This window comes from Liolophura sinensis, chromosome 10, assembly GCF_032854445.1.
Source record: "Liolophura sinensis isolate JHLJ2023 chromosome 10, CUHK_Ljap_v2, whole genome shotgun sequence".
Taxonomy (NCBI): domain Eukaryota; kingdom Metazoa; phylum Mollusca; class Polyplacophora; order Chitonida; family Chitonidae; genus Liolophura; species Liolophura sinensis.
In genome coordinates, this window is record NC_088304.1 from 2,813,537 (window position 1) to 2,829,858 (window position 16,322).

Sequence of the window (16,322 nt, forward strand, 5' to 3'; positions counted from 1 at the left end):
TCTGTTGAAAAACTTTTCCCGCCAAAACAAGGCCGGTTCCTTTAAATTGTGACCAATGGAATCAATGCTATTTCCGTTGATTCAAACGTAAGGTTTATTATTAAGGTAGCTTTAGTTGGTTTGGATGTAACATGGTTTCTAATTATACTGGGAAAGGTCTCAAACGATCAGTGGCATCCGCCAAGGCGGGAAGCGATATGATTGGTTGAGGGCCATCTGGCGGTTAAAAGGATGGTTGATAGTGCAGACAGGGAGCTAACTATCCGTGACGTTACCTGATTAAGGCCAAGAAGGCGGGAAACGAATCCAAGCACGGTTTGATAAGGCGGGAATTCAAAAATTAACTTTTATCATTAAAAAAAACTGGGACAAGTGACGAATGACCACGCAAATTGTTTGGGGACCGAACTAACTACGATTTTAAAGCCAAAGCCAGAATGATAAAACTACATTCAAGTACAATCACACATTTGTTCAGTAGGTTTTATGCGTTACCTTAACGTAATTGTTCTGTGATGTGAGAATACTGCGTACATTTACTTAGTTACTTATTTGGTTATTATTTAAAGCCGTACCGTACGTGGAAAAATTTGTCAGCAACCTGCTGATCGCCGTCGATTTCCTCAAGCCATAACGGTAGCCACCGTCATATAAGTGAAATATTCTTGAGTACGGCGTAAAACACGTCAAATAAACAAATAAATTTAACGGCATACCCGAAATAGTTTTTACTTTTACAATACCTGTCGGTTTTATGGATGGAGACACCGATTATGGCACAGATAAAGATGTTCAATTTGAGCCTATCGAGTAACACAAATGCGTATTTTGACTGAACTGTGAACGTTCCGTTCATCATTACTTCAGAAATATCATCAAGGTGTCTTATATAGCATAATGATCTCGGTTGACACATATTTATAGTGCACCCTCACTGAAACGCTATGCCGAAGACACCAGTCACGACACCAAGTACCAAAAGAATCATCTTGAAAGTCTATATTACATGGCCAGAGGGATAGAACGAAGGATTCCCGCATATAAGATGGACGCTTTAACCACTCGACCATCAAAATGTAGGAAAATCCTTGCTCCCAGTGTTCCACCTTCTCTGCATTCATCCGTTTAATCAAAATATAACAATACCTCCCTTCCAGATACCGTGGAAGGTCAAGGGTTAACATGGTTATCTCCTTCTGATAGGCTTTGTAGAAGTCATGAATATATTCATGTTTTCAGCCAGTGAAATTGGCTATTCTTATTTTTATATTTATTCACTTATTCATAAAGCCGTAGTGGGACAACAATATGCCTAGCTTTGTTTGGTTTAGAATGGCTCATTAACTCTAACATACTCCCAGTGAAGAAAGACAGGCTAAGGGTTCTGTTAAAAACATCACTTAAACGTATTCCGGATGCCAAGACACTTGAGCAAGGCGAGAGGTAGACAATTGTGAAAACAGGGCCTATAGCTGAGAGTGTTTGTCAGTTCGGAAAACAAAGCAGCGAGAGAGAGAAAAAAACAGAAGTGGGCGTCGTCCATGTTGCTAAATGTGGAAATGATCTTCAAGGCGGCATTTTGCCAAACTCCTAGAAAATATTTCCACTGAGGTCGTCACATTCGATATGAACACAAATCTGACACCCACGTGCCAAAAACGGTATAAATAAGGAGAGGAAATATAACAACAATGGCGTCGTTAATGACGTGATAAAGGAAGATATACGGATAAGATTTGTACTGGAAACGTCAACCTTATTATGCCAGGATAGTCATGAACTGGCACGTTTCCACCACTGACCGGATGAGCAGACGACAGCCGCGAGTAATTAATATTCATGTGATCATGAAGATTGTAGGAATTTTTGTATTTAAAGTGATTGTCTTCGCTACTTTGAATACAAGTGAGATAGATAAATGATGAAAAATACTTAAATCTACTGATTCAAACAACAAACATTTTAATCTTAAAACTCTCGTATTCCATAAAGCTTTTTCAGATTTGAAATTTAAAAGAAGATTATAAGGCCCTTAATAAATGTTATCTTAAAGCTTGGTTACAATTTCAACTTTCAGAATAAGTTACTTAGCACTGTGACGAAATTCTAAAATTAGAGTAAAGTCAGAAATGGCTTTGGGTAACCCGCACCTAAGGTTGGCGTAAATGACGTACTATTTCGAGATATATATACGAGTTTCCTGTCTGAAAAAAAATAGTCACGCATATTAATGTGTAATGTTCGTGCCATCTCATCTTGTTACCGTAGTATTGGATAGTTCACAAAAGTCCCGGACAGCGTTGTTTCTAGTGACATTGTCTAAGATGGAATCCCTAGACAGTCAACATTTCTTGTAAATGTTATCATATCACATGATGAGAGGATTAACATCTGTAGGCAGACTTACTCCGGTGTGATGGTACTTAAGGCACGACCGTTTTACCTAATTACCATAGCGAGCAGTGACAGAGTATCAGAAGTAAGGTATACTTATCGTTTCATTTCGTGAGTGGATAAGCACCTGTATAGGAAAAATTCCCATGAGCCCACTGGGATGGTAAATCTCTTACCACTGCTGTAATGCCCTTACCACTCTCAAGAACGAAATGACCCTTGGCATCTCAGCCGAATTACATAGCTTCTTATCTCATAGATATTTCTGTTTTTCACCACGTCATGGAGGCTTCGGGATCGCATGTAGTTGCTTTATTTTGAAAGATTAAAATGCTTGCATACGTTGTGTCCTTGATGGGTTCCGTACAACGGATGTTCTGCCATCACTTCCTGTGACAATGTCACTTTTCATTCCATTTTAGGACAAAGCAATAGGGGAGTTTATAGGGGAAATATTTTGTCATCAAGGGTAAAAACAGTCCTACTGTGTCATGTGAATGGTGAAAAATGTTAGGCAAGCTTTGTCCACATAAATTTACTGATCACCTGTCTCACCCTTTTCCACAGGCACATATAACACCTCTTTCCTCCTCAAGTTCACAAACGTTAAGATTCTCAATTTTCTCTCTCATTCCTCCAATCTAAACTACTTCTTATGACACTTTTATGTCCCAGACAGATTGAACACATCTAGCCCATGTGAGGGATATCCGGTTGACCGGTTTCTAAACACTTTTGTAAATGGATGAGCAATATACAATCATGTCTGGCATATTTTTTGCTGACATTTATGATGGTGACATCACACACTGTTCCCGAAGTAGCTGATCATTGCCTATAGAGAACCCAGCAGAAAACTGACTCACAGCAAATCCACACATCAAAGCGAAATGTCTAAACCAGCTAATACTTATACGTCGTGAAATCCACAGCAACAAAGAGCACACTCTTGATCCGTCTCTATACGAATGCAAAGCATTAATCTACAAGGGTTGAGATTTACTACAGAAAGAAAAGCAAGCTGTGTTATATTGGGAACTGGAATTGTTTGGAGGCAGAACGAGGGTTTGGGGATGATCAAAAAGATAGTAAATGGTTATGATAATTGTGTTCTCAACATCCAAATTTGAGATGATTAATTCGCATTGCGGGGTGGGATTGAATGGGAGTCAAGTTGGATGAGGGGACAGAAGCAAGAATATATCGCCTGTGGTGATGGATTTATTGACAAATCAGTGGGAAAACTTCTGTTTACAATGCGTATATGAGTATTGTTTGCTCGAGAACATTTTTTTCCATCAAACCTGTAAACTATACAAGCAGTAAAGCTGATTTATCTATCTATTTATTTATTTCTTGTCTTACGCCAGACTTAAAACTTTTTCACTCACACGATCATGACCCTGCAAAGGTAAGACTTCCTTGTTAAAGGCCTGGATTGACTCCATGCCTCGTGGAACTTAACGATTGAAGGTACATGTGGTTGACTGGTTAGTACCCGTTATGTACTAAGGCGAAATGACATTCCGATAGAGTAGCTGGTCAAGTCTGTTTATTTATTTATTTATTTATTTGATTTGTGTTTTACGCCGTACTAAAGAATATTTCACTTATACGGCGGCGGCCAGCATTATGGTGGGAGGAAACCGGGCAGAGCCCGGGGGAAACCCACGACCATCCGCAGGTTGCTAACGGACCTTCCCACTTACGGCCGGAGAGGAAGCCAGCATGAGCTGGACTTGAACTCACAGCGACCGCATTGGTGAGAGACTCCTGGGTCATTACGCTGCGCTAGCGCGCTAACCGACTGAGCCACGGAGGCCCCGGTCAAGTCTGTAAGATAAGTCAGTGTGACATGCTCTGTTTGTAGCGTTGTGTTGTGTATAATTTATCTGGTATAAATCTGGTACAAAATGACAAACCCTTGCATAAAGACGTGCTCGGATTTGGGTGATTAGTAAACAATACGGAAGTCGATTTCCCATTACCCAATTATACTGAAAGCTCGATCTCTCGATCATCATCTTAATACAGTGTGCCAAAATTTATTGTTGCCTATACTGTGAAGATTGATTATAGCTTTGTTTACTATAGGTGACCTTGAAAAGTATAGCTTGCATTTAGTATTATGTTTTGAATACGGATGAGCTAACTAGTAAATATATGTACCAAAAATCCACACTTTATGAAACCTTTAAAATTTGTATTCTATAAAATGCCTATAACTTGTTTTTGGAAGGAAATATTGATATTTAATAATCCGGTGAAGGCCATATACACGTGTCAAAAACATTACATTGTAGCTATTTATAGGCTCCCTTACCTAAAATGTAAGTTGCAGCATGACAAAATGAAAAAAAATTGACCGATGTTTTTATAGGTAATATTTATTGACTATCCAATTATTAGATGTGTATATGAGTCAGCGTGAAATACCTGGTGATTTGAAATGCCCCACATGGCGGAGACCCTTCGGATTTCGTTTGTTATTGGACACCAGTGTAATTGCAAAAAGATCGACCGGTTCCTGGTAACAGAGCTGTATGATGGATGAAAACTTGAATTATTCCCAAAAGATAAACAGCCAGAGTATAATGGGACATGGCCCCTGGAGAGAGAAAGACAAGAAGTTTTGATGACAGCTCTAAGAGAAGAAAGTAACCATTCACGTGCAATAAATAATGAAAAATCTAGAAGGTGAAGGGTTGAGAGATGTCCTTTCTAAAATCTAGTCGGACAGGAAAAAGAATTGGGTTCAGAAGGTTTGGAAGATGTGCTTTGGGGAGAGTGAGGTCTATGCCATATTTTGGCGTTTGGGGAGAAGAAAGAAGAAAGGGGTTCAAGGCACCACGCCATGCAGACGGAAGGAATCCACTCCATAACTTGGGGAATTTCACTAGGGTGAAGCAATCCCTTCAAAGGAGACTTACCATTCTCTTGATTCTCTGTGAGAACTATCACGATCTCGCACTGGTGAACTCTCCATGGCTGACATGAAATCCGAACGACACCAGTGACTGGGAGAGTTGTACGGGTGATGAACGTTAATAAGTGATTTGATGTGTTGAGATGAAAATCCCAAGAATTTTGTCGAAAGTCCTTCAGGTGCCGAAATTCTTCCACTTCCCCACTGGCTCCCAAACTGTGTCTATAGGACGAAATAAGTGTTAGAACTAGAGAATGGACAATAAAATGATATGAGTCTCGAGACAGTGATGAGTATATCTAACTCTCTGCAAGAAGCTGAACGAGTGTAGCAAATGTTTCTTCCCTCGCGAGATCAACACAGATGATGTGCTTGGTGTAAACAGTTGATCGGAGCTAAGCCCTATGAGATATCGGCTAGCTAACCACAATAATAGAAAACGTCAGTGAAATGCGCAATACACAGAAAAGTTAGCAGTGGCTGCGGGGGGTTACTCACGCACAGGTGGGAGACAAAGGCAGATTACAGAGGAATCCCGTATCCCAAACCCTTGTATTCATAGCTTGATCTCTGACTGGGTAGAGAATGATGATGGAAGTTGTGGGTGGGGATGGTTGGTGGGGTAGGGTTTTTGAGAATTCGGTGGGTGGGGTGGGGTGGGGTGGGATGGGGTGGTTTGGAGTGGTTTGGGGTGTGGTGGGGTGTCGTAGTAATGTGAGTGGATGTGGTAAGAAGAATTCAGCAATTTGAAAGATTACATCGGAAAAAATCTTTGTACGTTTCAATACGTTATAAAGAATAAACATGGTTGACTGAAGTCAGGAGAAATAGTCAGAAAAATAGTTGCAAAAATACCATAGAAACGAGCCCATGAGAACTTCAAGAATGTAATGAATGTGAAATAGCAACAATGTTAACTTACAATGCCTGAGATAAATTTGACAATTTTAAACATTCAGTGAGTTGAGAGGTACTGGCTCACTTCCAGTCTCAGACAAGTGTGCTTCCGTGGGCTATGTTGTTATAGAACCCTTTTGATCGTCTTACATGAAGTTTGTAGGAGATAACGTGTCTATAGTAAACATATGTGTTCATCAATAACTTGCCAGTAAAATGCTGGTAGCTTACCCAAAGCACTCCAGTTACTTTTAATATTTTAAGGAAATATTCTTGAGTATATGGCGTTAAACCCTATTTCAGTAAATTTAACATAATGAATTGAACTTCACTAAAGCTAGTATAAAGACGTATTAAGAATTTAAAACATACAAAATGGGCGTTCCAGGTCAATAGTCGCAAGACCAATTCCCCAAACCACGTTCAACACAAATAACTAAAGGAACTAGAAAGTACCTTCATATTGTATATGAAGTTCAAAATTGGGAAGAATTAGCAAAGCTGTAAGGTGGGGATTTTTCCAATGAATCATCCAATGAAAAGGCGGACATCAGAACGGAATTTTGGTAAAATGGCCTGAATAAAAGAAGGTCGGCGACACGTAGTATATACGGATGCAGCAAGATGGGCGGGTGTAGACAAGGGAGTGAACTCTGACTCTCCTGCGGGATGTATAAATATTTGTTTGAAATAGACATAGACGAATGGCGTGGATATAACCTCGCTCGTCCTGCTTGTGATAGCTGACTAACAGGCTCCGACGTAATTTGAGTGGGGACGTTGAGGCGGAAGTCGAGTGGGGTGGGTGGATTCATGCAGCAACCCCAACAGAGGTGTTAAATATAAATAGTGAGGTACTTCACCTGTTAGTTTGACAGTTGTTCAAGAGGGTTGTATCAGACAGAGGCGGACGTAACAAATGAAGGGATGCGGAAGTAGGATATTTCGGTACCATGCACTGCAATGATCAGAGACGACATTTTGTTCCTCAAGTGGCCTAGGTGTTGTGGAGAGCCATGTTTAGGCTATATTAGTAGGAGTGGACGATTGTAGATGCCGATCTGTGTATACGTCAGGCTTTGGATGGGTTACCGTCGATAAAAACCGTTGCCTAGCAACGGATCTAAATCCAGATGTTTCCCCCCAGATGTCTCATCTCGCACGTGCCATCCAGACCAATGGAATCAGCGTTTTGGGGAAGCTGAAGCTCGGTTTACATTATAATTACAGTTTGTAGCAAGTAGTCTCTTATAAGAAAAGAACACAACCTATACCTTAAATGAAAGGGCTATTATTTAGGTTATATAAAATATCTAAATTTTCAGTCACCAGGGCTTGTTTAGTATATAATAGTTACTTATCGAAGGCTCAGAAGTCTCCTTTACGCCGCCATTTGAACAGATTACACACGTCATCGTGCTTAGAATTGCCCAGTAACTCTTCAGGACATGGCATTCCAGACACATTTTTGACAGACAACAGTCATGTAGGCATGCTGTGGCCCTATTGTACATCCCAAGCTGGATTTCACAGACCTTAAAATCCACGATTATCACGATACACGAACGTATATAACTGAGACTGGAAATGCACGTTAATCAGTTAATCATATGGTAAGAGTAAAACCTTAAGGAACTTGACGTCACAATGAATACTCAAGAGGAAGAAAGGAAACTTTTCACGAGCCGTGCACGAGCCTAAACATGTGCCTGGAGTCTCTGGATTTTGTAGAAAATGACGATGTTTAAAATCGTTTTTCTCTCTTACGAAATCTTTTAAAAAATGTATAAAAAAGCAGAATTCCACAAAGTTTGTACAGCTCTTTCATTTAAAGCAGAATTTGTATAAATGTTTGTTTTCTTTTAAATAAAGTATTTCACTGTAGTTAAGACATTCGGTAAGTTCCAAATTGCCCTGTGGGTGATATAACAATCTATAACTATACGCATTTAATATGTGTTGTTAATAATTTTGGAACAAAATTATAGTAAGTAGATAAAGGGGCGTGCTATCAATACTTGTACAACAGAATTCAGCTTTAACGAAGCGGGGGCAGAGCGATGGACTTTGCATATCCAGAAGCATATTCAGTTGAACATTTACGATGTTTACAAAGCTGTGTCAATATGAAATACTGCAAAAAAACTTCGTTTATGAAACTCGTGTGTTCAAATCCAGCATGTTTCAATTTTTCTCGGGGGTATGGTAAACTACGTGACAGACTACGTAGGTGAAGCACATGCCAATTTACCGGATTTTGATTGGTTGGTTTATTTGTTTTGTCAGAACCAACCTGAATATATCGATCGATCACATTTTGACACTGTTTACAAAACTGTGTCCGTTGTATATTGACGAAACAAAACAGACAGAGCTATTTGAGTAACAACTTCAACTCTCCAAGAATATATAGGCTTCCACCTGGATTCCTCCACTATCATGGGGCAAAGAGGCAAAGTATGCAAGGTAGCTCCGGGCACCTATAATTTCGTGGAAATATTGGAGAATCTTCCCCGAGTTGATTTCCCATAGTTAAACGTTATGGGTTCAAGAGCTGCTTGTCTGTGACAACCAATTACAGTGGCTACTGTTAATTTAAAAACAAATCAATAACTTGAAATCGATCGATTCGCGATGGAAAACAATAATGTCTTTCGACCATGGTCATCGGTGAACAAATAAGACGTTAATGTCGGCAATATTGACTATCGGGTGTGCCTGCGGTGGCTGGACATGTGACATTGACCCCAATAACCCAATTCCACAATGGAGAGCTTTCATATCGATCACCATTATCACTATAAACGATTAGCTGTATTATCGATGAAGTGTATCTAACCGAATATAATATGATTTAAAGGAATAGTATTAAGACATTGCATTTCTTAAAAAAAATGCTGTCAAAAGTCCACACTAAAATGTTTAAGAGCGTTCAAATAAATCCATACTACAAGACTATTAGGCTTAGACAAATCATATGTACAGCTTCCACAAGACTTTCCAAGCATGAAAAAAGGTTGAATAGGGCCGATGTTCCTGACTGATCAAGTTGCCTAATAGGTTGTCTCGAAAGATCAAAACACGCTACCAAACAATAAAGGGTTCGATTCCAGTTCTCGCTGGGTTGACTGCGGTTTTGCGTCAGGAGGTTCATGAGTGGCGAGATGGGGGGATTTACTTCTCTGTCCTGTTTCTTCCTTCCACAGAGAGACATATTGGTGTACATTGCGTAAAACTCGAATCAAGCAAATAAGCGAATATGTGAATAAACTGGCAATGTTTCATTATTGCAGGATTACAAAGCTACACCTATCGCAGGTGAACCTCAAGGTTAATCTTATACCAGCTGCTGTACTTACACATTGCCATGGTTGACCTCATTTAAATTTCAAACATCGCTCACAATGCCTAGTTTATGACTTTGTGAAGTTGACAGTTTGACACCTTTGTCATGTTGTCACATTTATGATGTCTTCGAAATTTAATTTCTGGAGCTGAAAAATAAGGTCTTAAATCGTATTTCAAATTTTGTCTTAAGTCAAAAATTACTGTCGAATCAGCGCCAGTTATTAACCATACCAGATTATGTTAAGTTCCACCGATTAACTCATTAACTCATTGTTTTATTCATAAAGGGATGACCTTACGGAACAAAGGGACGTCACTCCGCTATCGTGATTAACGCTTCGATTCGAAAGCCACGTTTGCCTATTAGAGTGTCTGAACCTCCGTGCGAAGATATGATGCTACAGGAATGTGGCCTCAGCTGTTCACCATCCCACGAATAACGGGGCTACTAACCCGCTATTTTAAGGCACCAGTATAGCTAAGTAAGGTGATGCTACATTCGCCACAGTCAGGTTGTTGACCACTGGACCTGACTTCGCTACGTTGGATATATGAACAGTTGCAAATAAAGCGCAGCTAAGATGCATAGTTTATTATTGACAATTTGCATACTAGCATGGTACCCGATTTGAATACTGAATTCACTCATTCGCCTAGAACATTCCTTTTTAAGACCATTGAAAACTGTATACTACTTCTCTCTGTAATTTCGTATTTTATATACTTTCTTGGTTCTTAGGTGTTAAACATCGTTTTGGGAATTGGTCCTTAGAATAGGGGCTTATTGACCTGGAACATCCATTTTGGATAATGGCTGCTAAACGAATGTCTGCTTCCGCGCATAGATGTAACACACGTGCGGCCAATCTGTTATACAGAGTACCTGCCGTATGTGAGCAAATGTGGAATTCCACAGTCTTGCATCAGGACGACAATCCACTGCGCAGGAATCGTCCACAGTGCGCAGATCTTAAAGCACTGTGCACTGTGAGATAGCAATGTATAACTTGTAGAAATGAGATATATCGATCAGGAATCCTCTACAAGCGAAGGCGTTATTTTGAACTTTATTTTATACCAGTGAACCTTTATCCCATATTTTATCTCGTCTTGTTCTCTGAATTCTTATTTCTTGAATTCGATAAAAATTAATAGATGTTTACACTGGGATTATTGACTACCAGAAGGTAATGTCAATAACACGTACATTCCTCTCCGACCGTATGTGGGAAAGTCCTTCAGCAACCTGCGGATGGTCGTGGGTTTCCCCCGGGCTCTGCCCGATTTCCATCCACCATAATGCTGGCCGCCGTCGTATAAGTGAAATATTCTTGAGTACGGCGTAAAACACCAATCAAATAAATAAATAAAATAAATAAATAATACGTACAAAACAGTCAGGATGTACTTATACACACTATATTTGGTTACAGTGATTTATTTATTTATTTGATTACAATTTTACGCAGTACACAAGTATATTTCACTTAGGCCGTGGCGGCCAAGCGTGATGAAACAGAGAAGATCCCAGGGGAAACCTACACTTATCCCCATACATTTGCAATGGTGTACAATAATACAAATGTCTACCTTTCTGATGTTTAAAAAAATAGTTCCAGGATTTAGTCTATATATTTTTTTTCAAAACATAGTATATTGTCTGCTATTTGTTGAAAATTACATTTGCATATAGCCTGGGGCTAAGATAACAGTCTGTCTTTTAGTGGTCTCAGACATGACCAGCGATGAAGTCAAAATCAGTTTTCGATGTACTAAGCATGTGTATGCAATAAAACCGTAAGTAAATTATACTTTTAGTCCTTGTGATGATAGCTCAAGTCGGTTTTCTGTTTCATGGTTTGAGGGCCTTACCCATCTGATGGCGTTTGTCTCTCTTGCAATATTTATTTGCTTAAGACCCTATTTTGTGCACCCATACGTTTTCTCTGCAGGCGTTGTTGTTGCCAGTGGTTTCCTTTTCTTCTTAAGAATTGTATTCAAAACATAAAGACCTGTTCAACCAACAAGCCTTGATTCTTTAAAAGTACTTATTCTGAATCCGTGTGTCTAGTTTCAGTCTTTTGATGTCTCAAGTAAGTGTACTGCTAACAAGGTCTAGATTTTAAGATATTATTCTCAATGAATGGATCGCATAGTGAATACAGCTTAAGCATATTTTTTCTTTTAGAAGTACATAGAGCATTTGACAGATATAAAAAAATATCATTATTATTAATGCTTTAACTGTATTATTTCTTTATTATTATTAAAGCATTTCAAAAGGAAATCCAGTAGTTCCTGACAATGGTAAAAACAAATCCTGCCAAGTTTGATTTTGAACAGTGAAGAATGAATACAAAGGGTCGAATTGTTTGCTCAAGAGAAACATTCCCCTGGCTTTAAGTATGCGAGCATAAATGCATAAGAGAGCAATGGTACTTAAGTAAGCGATGTCTGCCATTCACTTATTCTTGATAAAAGAACTTACCGATTTCCTTCACAAGACCGAAGTGCTTAGAAAGCGAAGTTTTATAGTCCATATTTTACCAGATATCCACAGGATCTGAAAAGCCTGTGTAATAAATATCGATCCACTCGAAGACAGCTTCATGAACGACACGGACTTCTTAAAGCTGAGTATATTTGTTTATTTATTCATATTTATATGCATTATTAAATATCGTATTATAGTGCTTGAAGTTCTATATACTTGAAAATGTTTAAAGCCTGATTCTTAGGGAAAAGCGTGTTGACATTGTATATAATGGTGAACGTGTTTCAATATGTTAGCTTGGTCAGGTTTCGGTTTGAAAAGGATTATAAAGTTCCATACATAAGACACAAAATTATTCCCCAAACATGAATGGCAGAGTTCCATAACATACAAGTAACTCATAAAGGTCTGTGAACTTTCATGACATAACTTGCAATGTTCCATGACACACTTCACAATGTTCTCTGACATAACGCACAAAGTTCCACTACAAAATTCACGCGTCCCATGGCACAGTTCGGAAAGTTCCACTACATAACTCACAAAGTTCCACTACAAAATTGACGCGTCCCATGGCACAGTTCGCAAAGTTCCACTACATAACTCGCAAAGTTCCACGACATAATTCACGCATCCCATGGCACAGTTCGCAAGGTTCCACTACATAACTCGCAATGTTCTACGCCATAACTCGACAAATTCTACGACAGTTCCATAGCATAATTTACAAATTTCCACGACATAACGCGCAAAGTGCCAAGGCATAAAGCACAAAGTTCCACGACATAACTCGAAAAGATCCACGAATTAATTCGTAAAGATCTACGACATAACTCACAAAGTCCTGCGATATAACCCACAAAGTTCCACGACATAACTCAAAAAATTCTACGACACACATCACAAAGTTCCACTAATTGACTCGTAACGTCTTACGGCAGAACTCACACACTTCCACGACATAACTCGAAAAGCTCTACGACAGAACGCGCAAAGTTCCAGGACATTACTTGAATAGTTCTACAACATACCTCACAAAGTTCCGCGAATTAACTCTTAAGGTTTTACGACAAAACTCACAAAGTTCTACGACAAAACTCATAAATTTCTAGGACGTAACTCGCAAAGTTTTACGACATACTTCGCAAAGTTCCACGAATACAGTTGCAAAGTTCCATGACATAAATAGCAAAGTTCCACGACAAAACTCGCAAAGTTCGATGACATATGTCGCACTAATCAATGACATAGCTGGCAGCCGTGTCCGCTATTCCTGTCTCTATAGAGGATGGAGCACCGGCGATGGATATTGACAACGGATATAGTTACCATAGCAACAAGATTTTGAAGGCAGAAATGGCTGCGAAAGCAATTTGGACCAGCTGACTCAACGCAACTTGTGCTCCGAAAGGCCAGAAGAAGAAAGACGCGTTTACAGTGGCAACAGTACAAGTTTTGTGTCAGTGAAATGATTTATTGTTTATGTTAATGCTAAATGCTAAATCTTTACTCGGATATACAGTTTAGTCTTCTGTTATCACACCTATCCTATATATCAGTAATAAATGCATGATACACTTATAGGTAACTGTATTTATTTATTTATTTATTTGATTGCTGTTTTACGCCGTACTCAAGAATATTTCACTTATTTCATTAGGAGTCTTCTTCCCACCACCAGACTGGTCGCCGTCGTATAAGGGAGATGTTCTTGAGTATGGCGTAAACTCCAATTCAGATCAACTTAAATGAATAAATGTTTCACTGTGTGATAAGTATTCGTAGCCTAGACAGTATACTGGAGGTTTCCCTATAGGCTAACAGATGTTTCTCACGAACCACCCCTGTCTGAATTCTAATCGGAGAGGCCCAGTAATGTTGAGGAGTTGGGGGTGGAAGTTTGGGAGGGGTGCAGCGAGGGATGTGGGTAGTGGGTGACCACTAGTAGTACTGGCATATATTACAGGCTGAGTGTCATTCATCGTAACTCGAACCAACTTGCAAAGTGGTTAAACAGCCCAAGAGTTATGTGAGTTTGGCGGAAAATTGCAGGCTTAAAAGTAAAGCAGGGACATGGCATGGGATCGTTTTTAAAGGTTAAGTCATAATGATAAATGTTGCTTTGTAATACTCGAGCGAGAATAACATTTATTTTTTCGTAAAAAATGGGAACAGAATTCTGAAAGCTCGCTGTAATTCTTCTTCTGTTAATCACACCAAAGATACAAGATTACTTCATCAGACCATGTTTTCAAGAGATTGAAAGCATTGCTGTTGAGTGCAACTGTACGTGGTTTTCCACGGTTCATGATCATGCTATTAGTATGATATTATTGAAATCAAAAGATCGAATTATGACTAATGAATATGTAATTATGATGTAAAATATTCTGTTACAAGTGTGTTACATATTCTGTGGCAAACACCGGCGTACTGTAACATGTGTTAGTGATGACACATCCACGTGGGACCGGCGAAATACAAGCTGTTCTATTTGTAGCCCTAATGTCAAACAGAAGTAGTTCTTTCAAACGTTCTTAAGAAATTTGAAAATCACTTACCTTCGACTGCTTTGAGTTTTATCCAACCCCAGTATTTTAGCCGGAGGCGCCCATCAAGAACGAAAGCCGAATTTCAGTGGTAAGTTAAAATTATGAACACTCAAGGCCTGATTCGGCGAAAGGACATGCGCGAAAGAGCGTGCCTTGGAACCTCAGGACGCCATCTTGGATATATAAAGCGACCTTGACCTTGATGGTATCTTTCCCCTCTCCATGATGTACCTATAAATGGTACCTGTGTAATGTACACGGACGGTGCAAAATTGCTGGCGAATGCTGTACACTAGATGCAACTCACGCTGTATGAGGGTACAACGCGGGGGTGTAGGGAGAGGATATGCTGGTAGATGTGTATATAGCTATGTAGTGTAGCGTCTACCCCATGTTATGTATATGTGCTCTGGGCTGGTGAGAGGAAACAAGTTAAACGTAGCCTACATGTGGGCAAACGATATGTAGTGATTGATGTACGTCCGTGTAATAACTGTTAAGATGTAGTAATTGAAAAGATATATCAGATTTATCAAACTGTTTTGATATCAGATGTAATAACTGTTAAGATCAGATGTTACCATGACTACAACTAGAAGTAAACAACAATGACATAAATAAATAAATAAATAAATAAGAGATTTTTGGGCTAGATGCTATAACTCAGCTACGTAGCAGAAGACATAACAGATGTAAGTAAAAGTTGACATATATATGGAATAAAGATAGTATTTTTACCCATAATATAACCGTACACCTACCCATGACATATCTGCTCCTGCGCGAGACTCCTTTTATCACGTGAGCTTTCTGGCAGAACTTCTCATTTCTGCAGAAAATGATACTATTTTTGATTTTCTCTCTACCATTGGTATGGCAGGAAAGCTGTGATTTTAAACTACCGTTTGTGTTTGTTATGTGACTTCTGATGTCCTTTTGTGACTGCCTAGTAAATGACTTATCCGTAATAGATCGACTACTTGACGTTTTATTGTCGCGATAAAACTGAAATATTGTTGAAAGCGACGTTAAAATTTTCACTCACTCACTCACTCACTCATGACAGAACTGTCAAACTGTACATTTCTAACCTGTACAAGGAATCACATAACCTACCAGTGTAATTTTTTATTTATTTCATAGTTGCTTAACGCCATACTGAATTATTTACTTATACAATGTGATCAATCTTATTGGTGGAGGAAACCCGAGTACCCGGAGAAAACCACCAACCTTCGGCAAGTTTGTCAGAATATTCTTCAGTTTGGCAGCATCTATGTACTAAGAAATGTAGAAAGAAAACAAACAAACAGATTAATTGGTTTTAAGTATGGATAATGTATCATTTGTCTGGCAGAATTGCGTTAATACAAGACACTTGTGAAATTACAAGACTATTGATTTTCTTAGCCGGGTATAGTTCTCTTTTATTTATCTGTACAAATGTTTGTATTGTCTGCCTGTGAGCATAAAGAGTGAAGATCCGGCTACCGGAAATAACTCACGCTGGTACATCGTGTTAACAAAATTGATCTTTTTGCCTGTCTGGTTTATTCTTCATGTAGTACACAAGACTGTACTGCACTTTTTGCCGAGTGGGTATCCCGATAGATGGCGGAAATGGGAAATATGTGTGTATATGGCCAACAAAATCATGGCATCTCGATTAATTCAAGACAAGCGATACGTGAAGCAGTAAGACTGGTTTTAA

General features: G+C 39.1%; 1 protein-coding gene across 3 annotated transcripts in view; it reads right to left on the minus strand.

The window, feature by feature from the left end:
* LOC135477262 (tripartite motif-containing protein 2-like) overlaps nucleotides 1–14,748 on the minus strand; it is a 38,805-nt gene extending 24,057 nt beyond the window's left edge. For 2 of the 3 annotated variants that reach the window (XM_064757454.1, XM_064757452.1), the window contains exon 1: nucleotides 5,325–5,677. In XM_064757454.1, coding sequence (XP_064613524.1) covers nucleotides 5,325–5,389 — 65 coding nt within the window. In that variant the 5' untranslated portion in view covers nucleotides 5,390–5,677. Of the gene's footprint in view, nucleotides 1–5,324; nucleotides 5,678–14,620 lie in introns of those variants that run through there. The other variant, XM_064757453.1, reaches the window with a different exon arrangement.
* Between the last annotated feature and the right edge of the window lie 1,574 nt (nucleotides 14,749–16,322).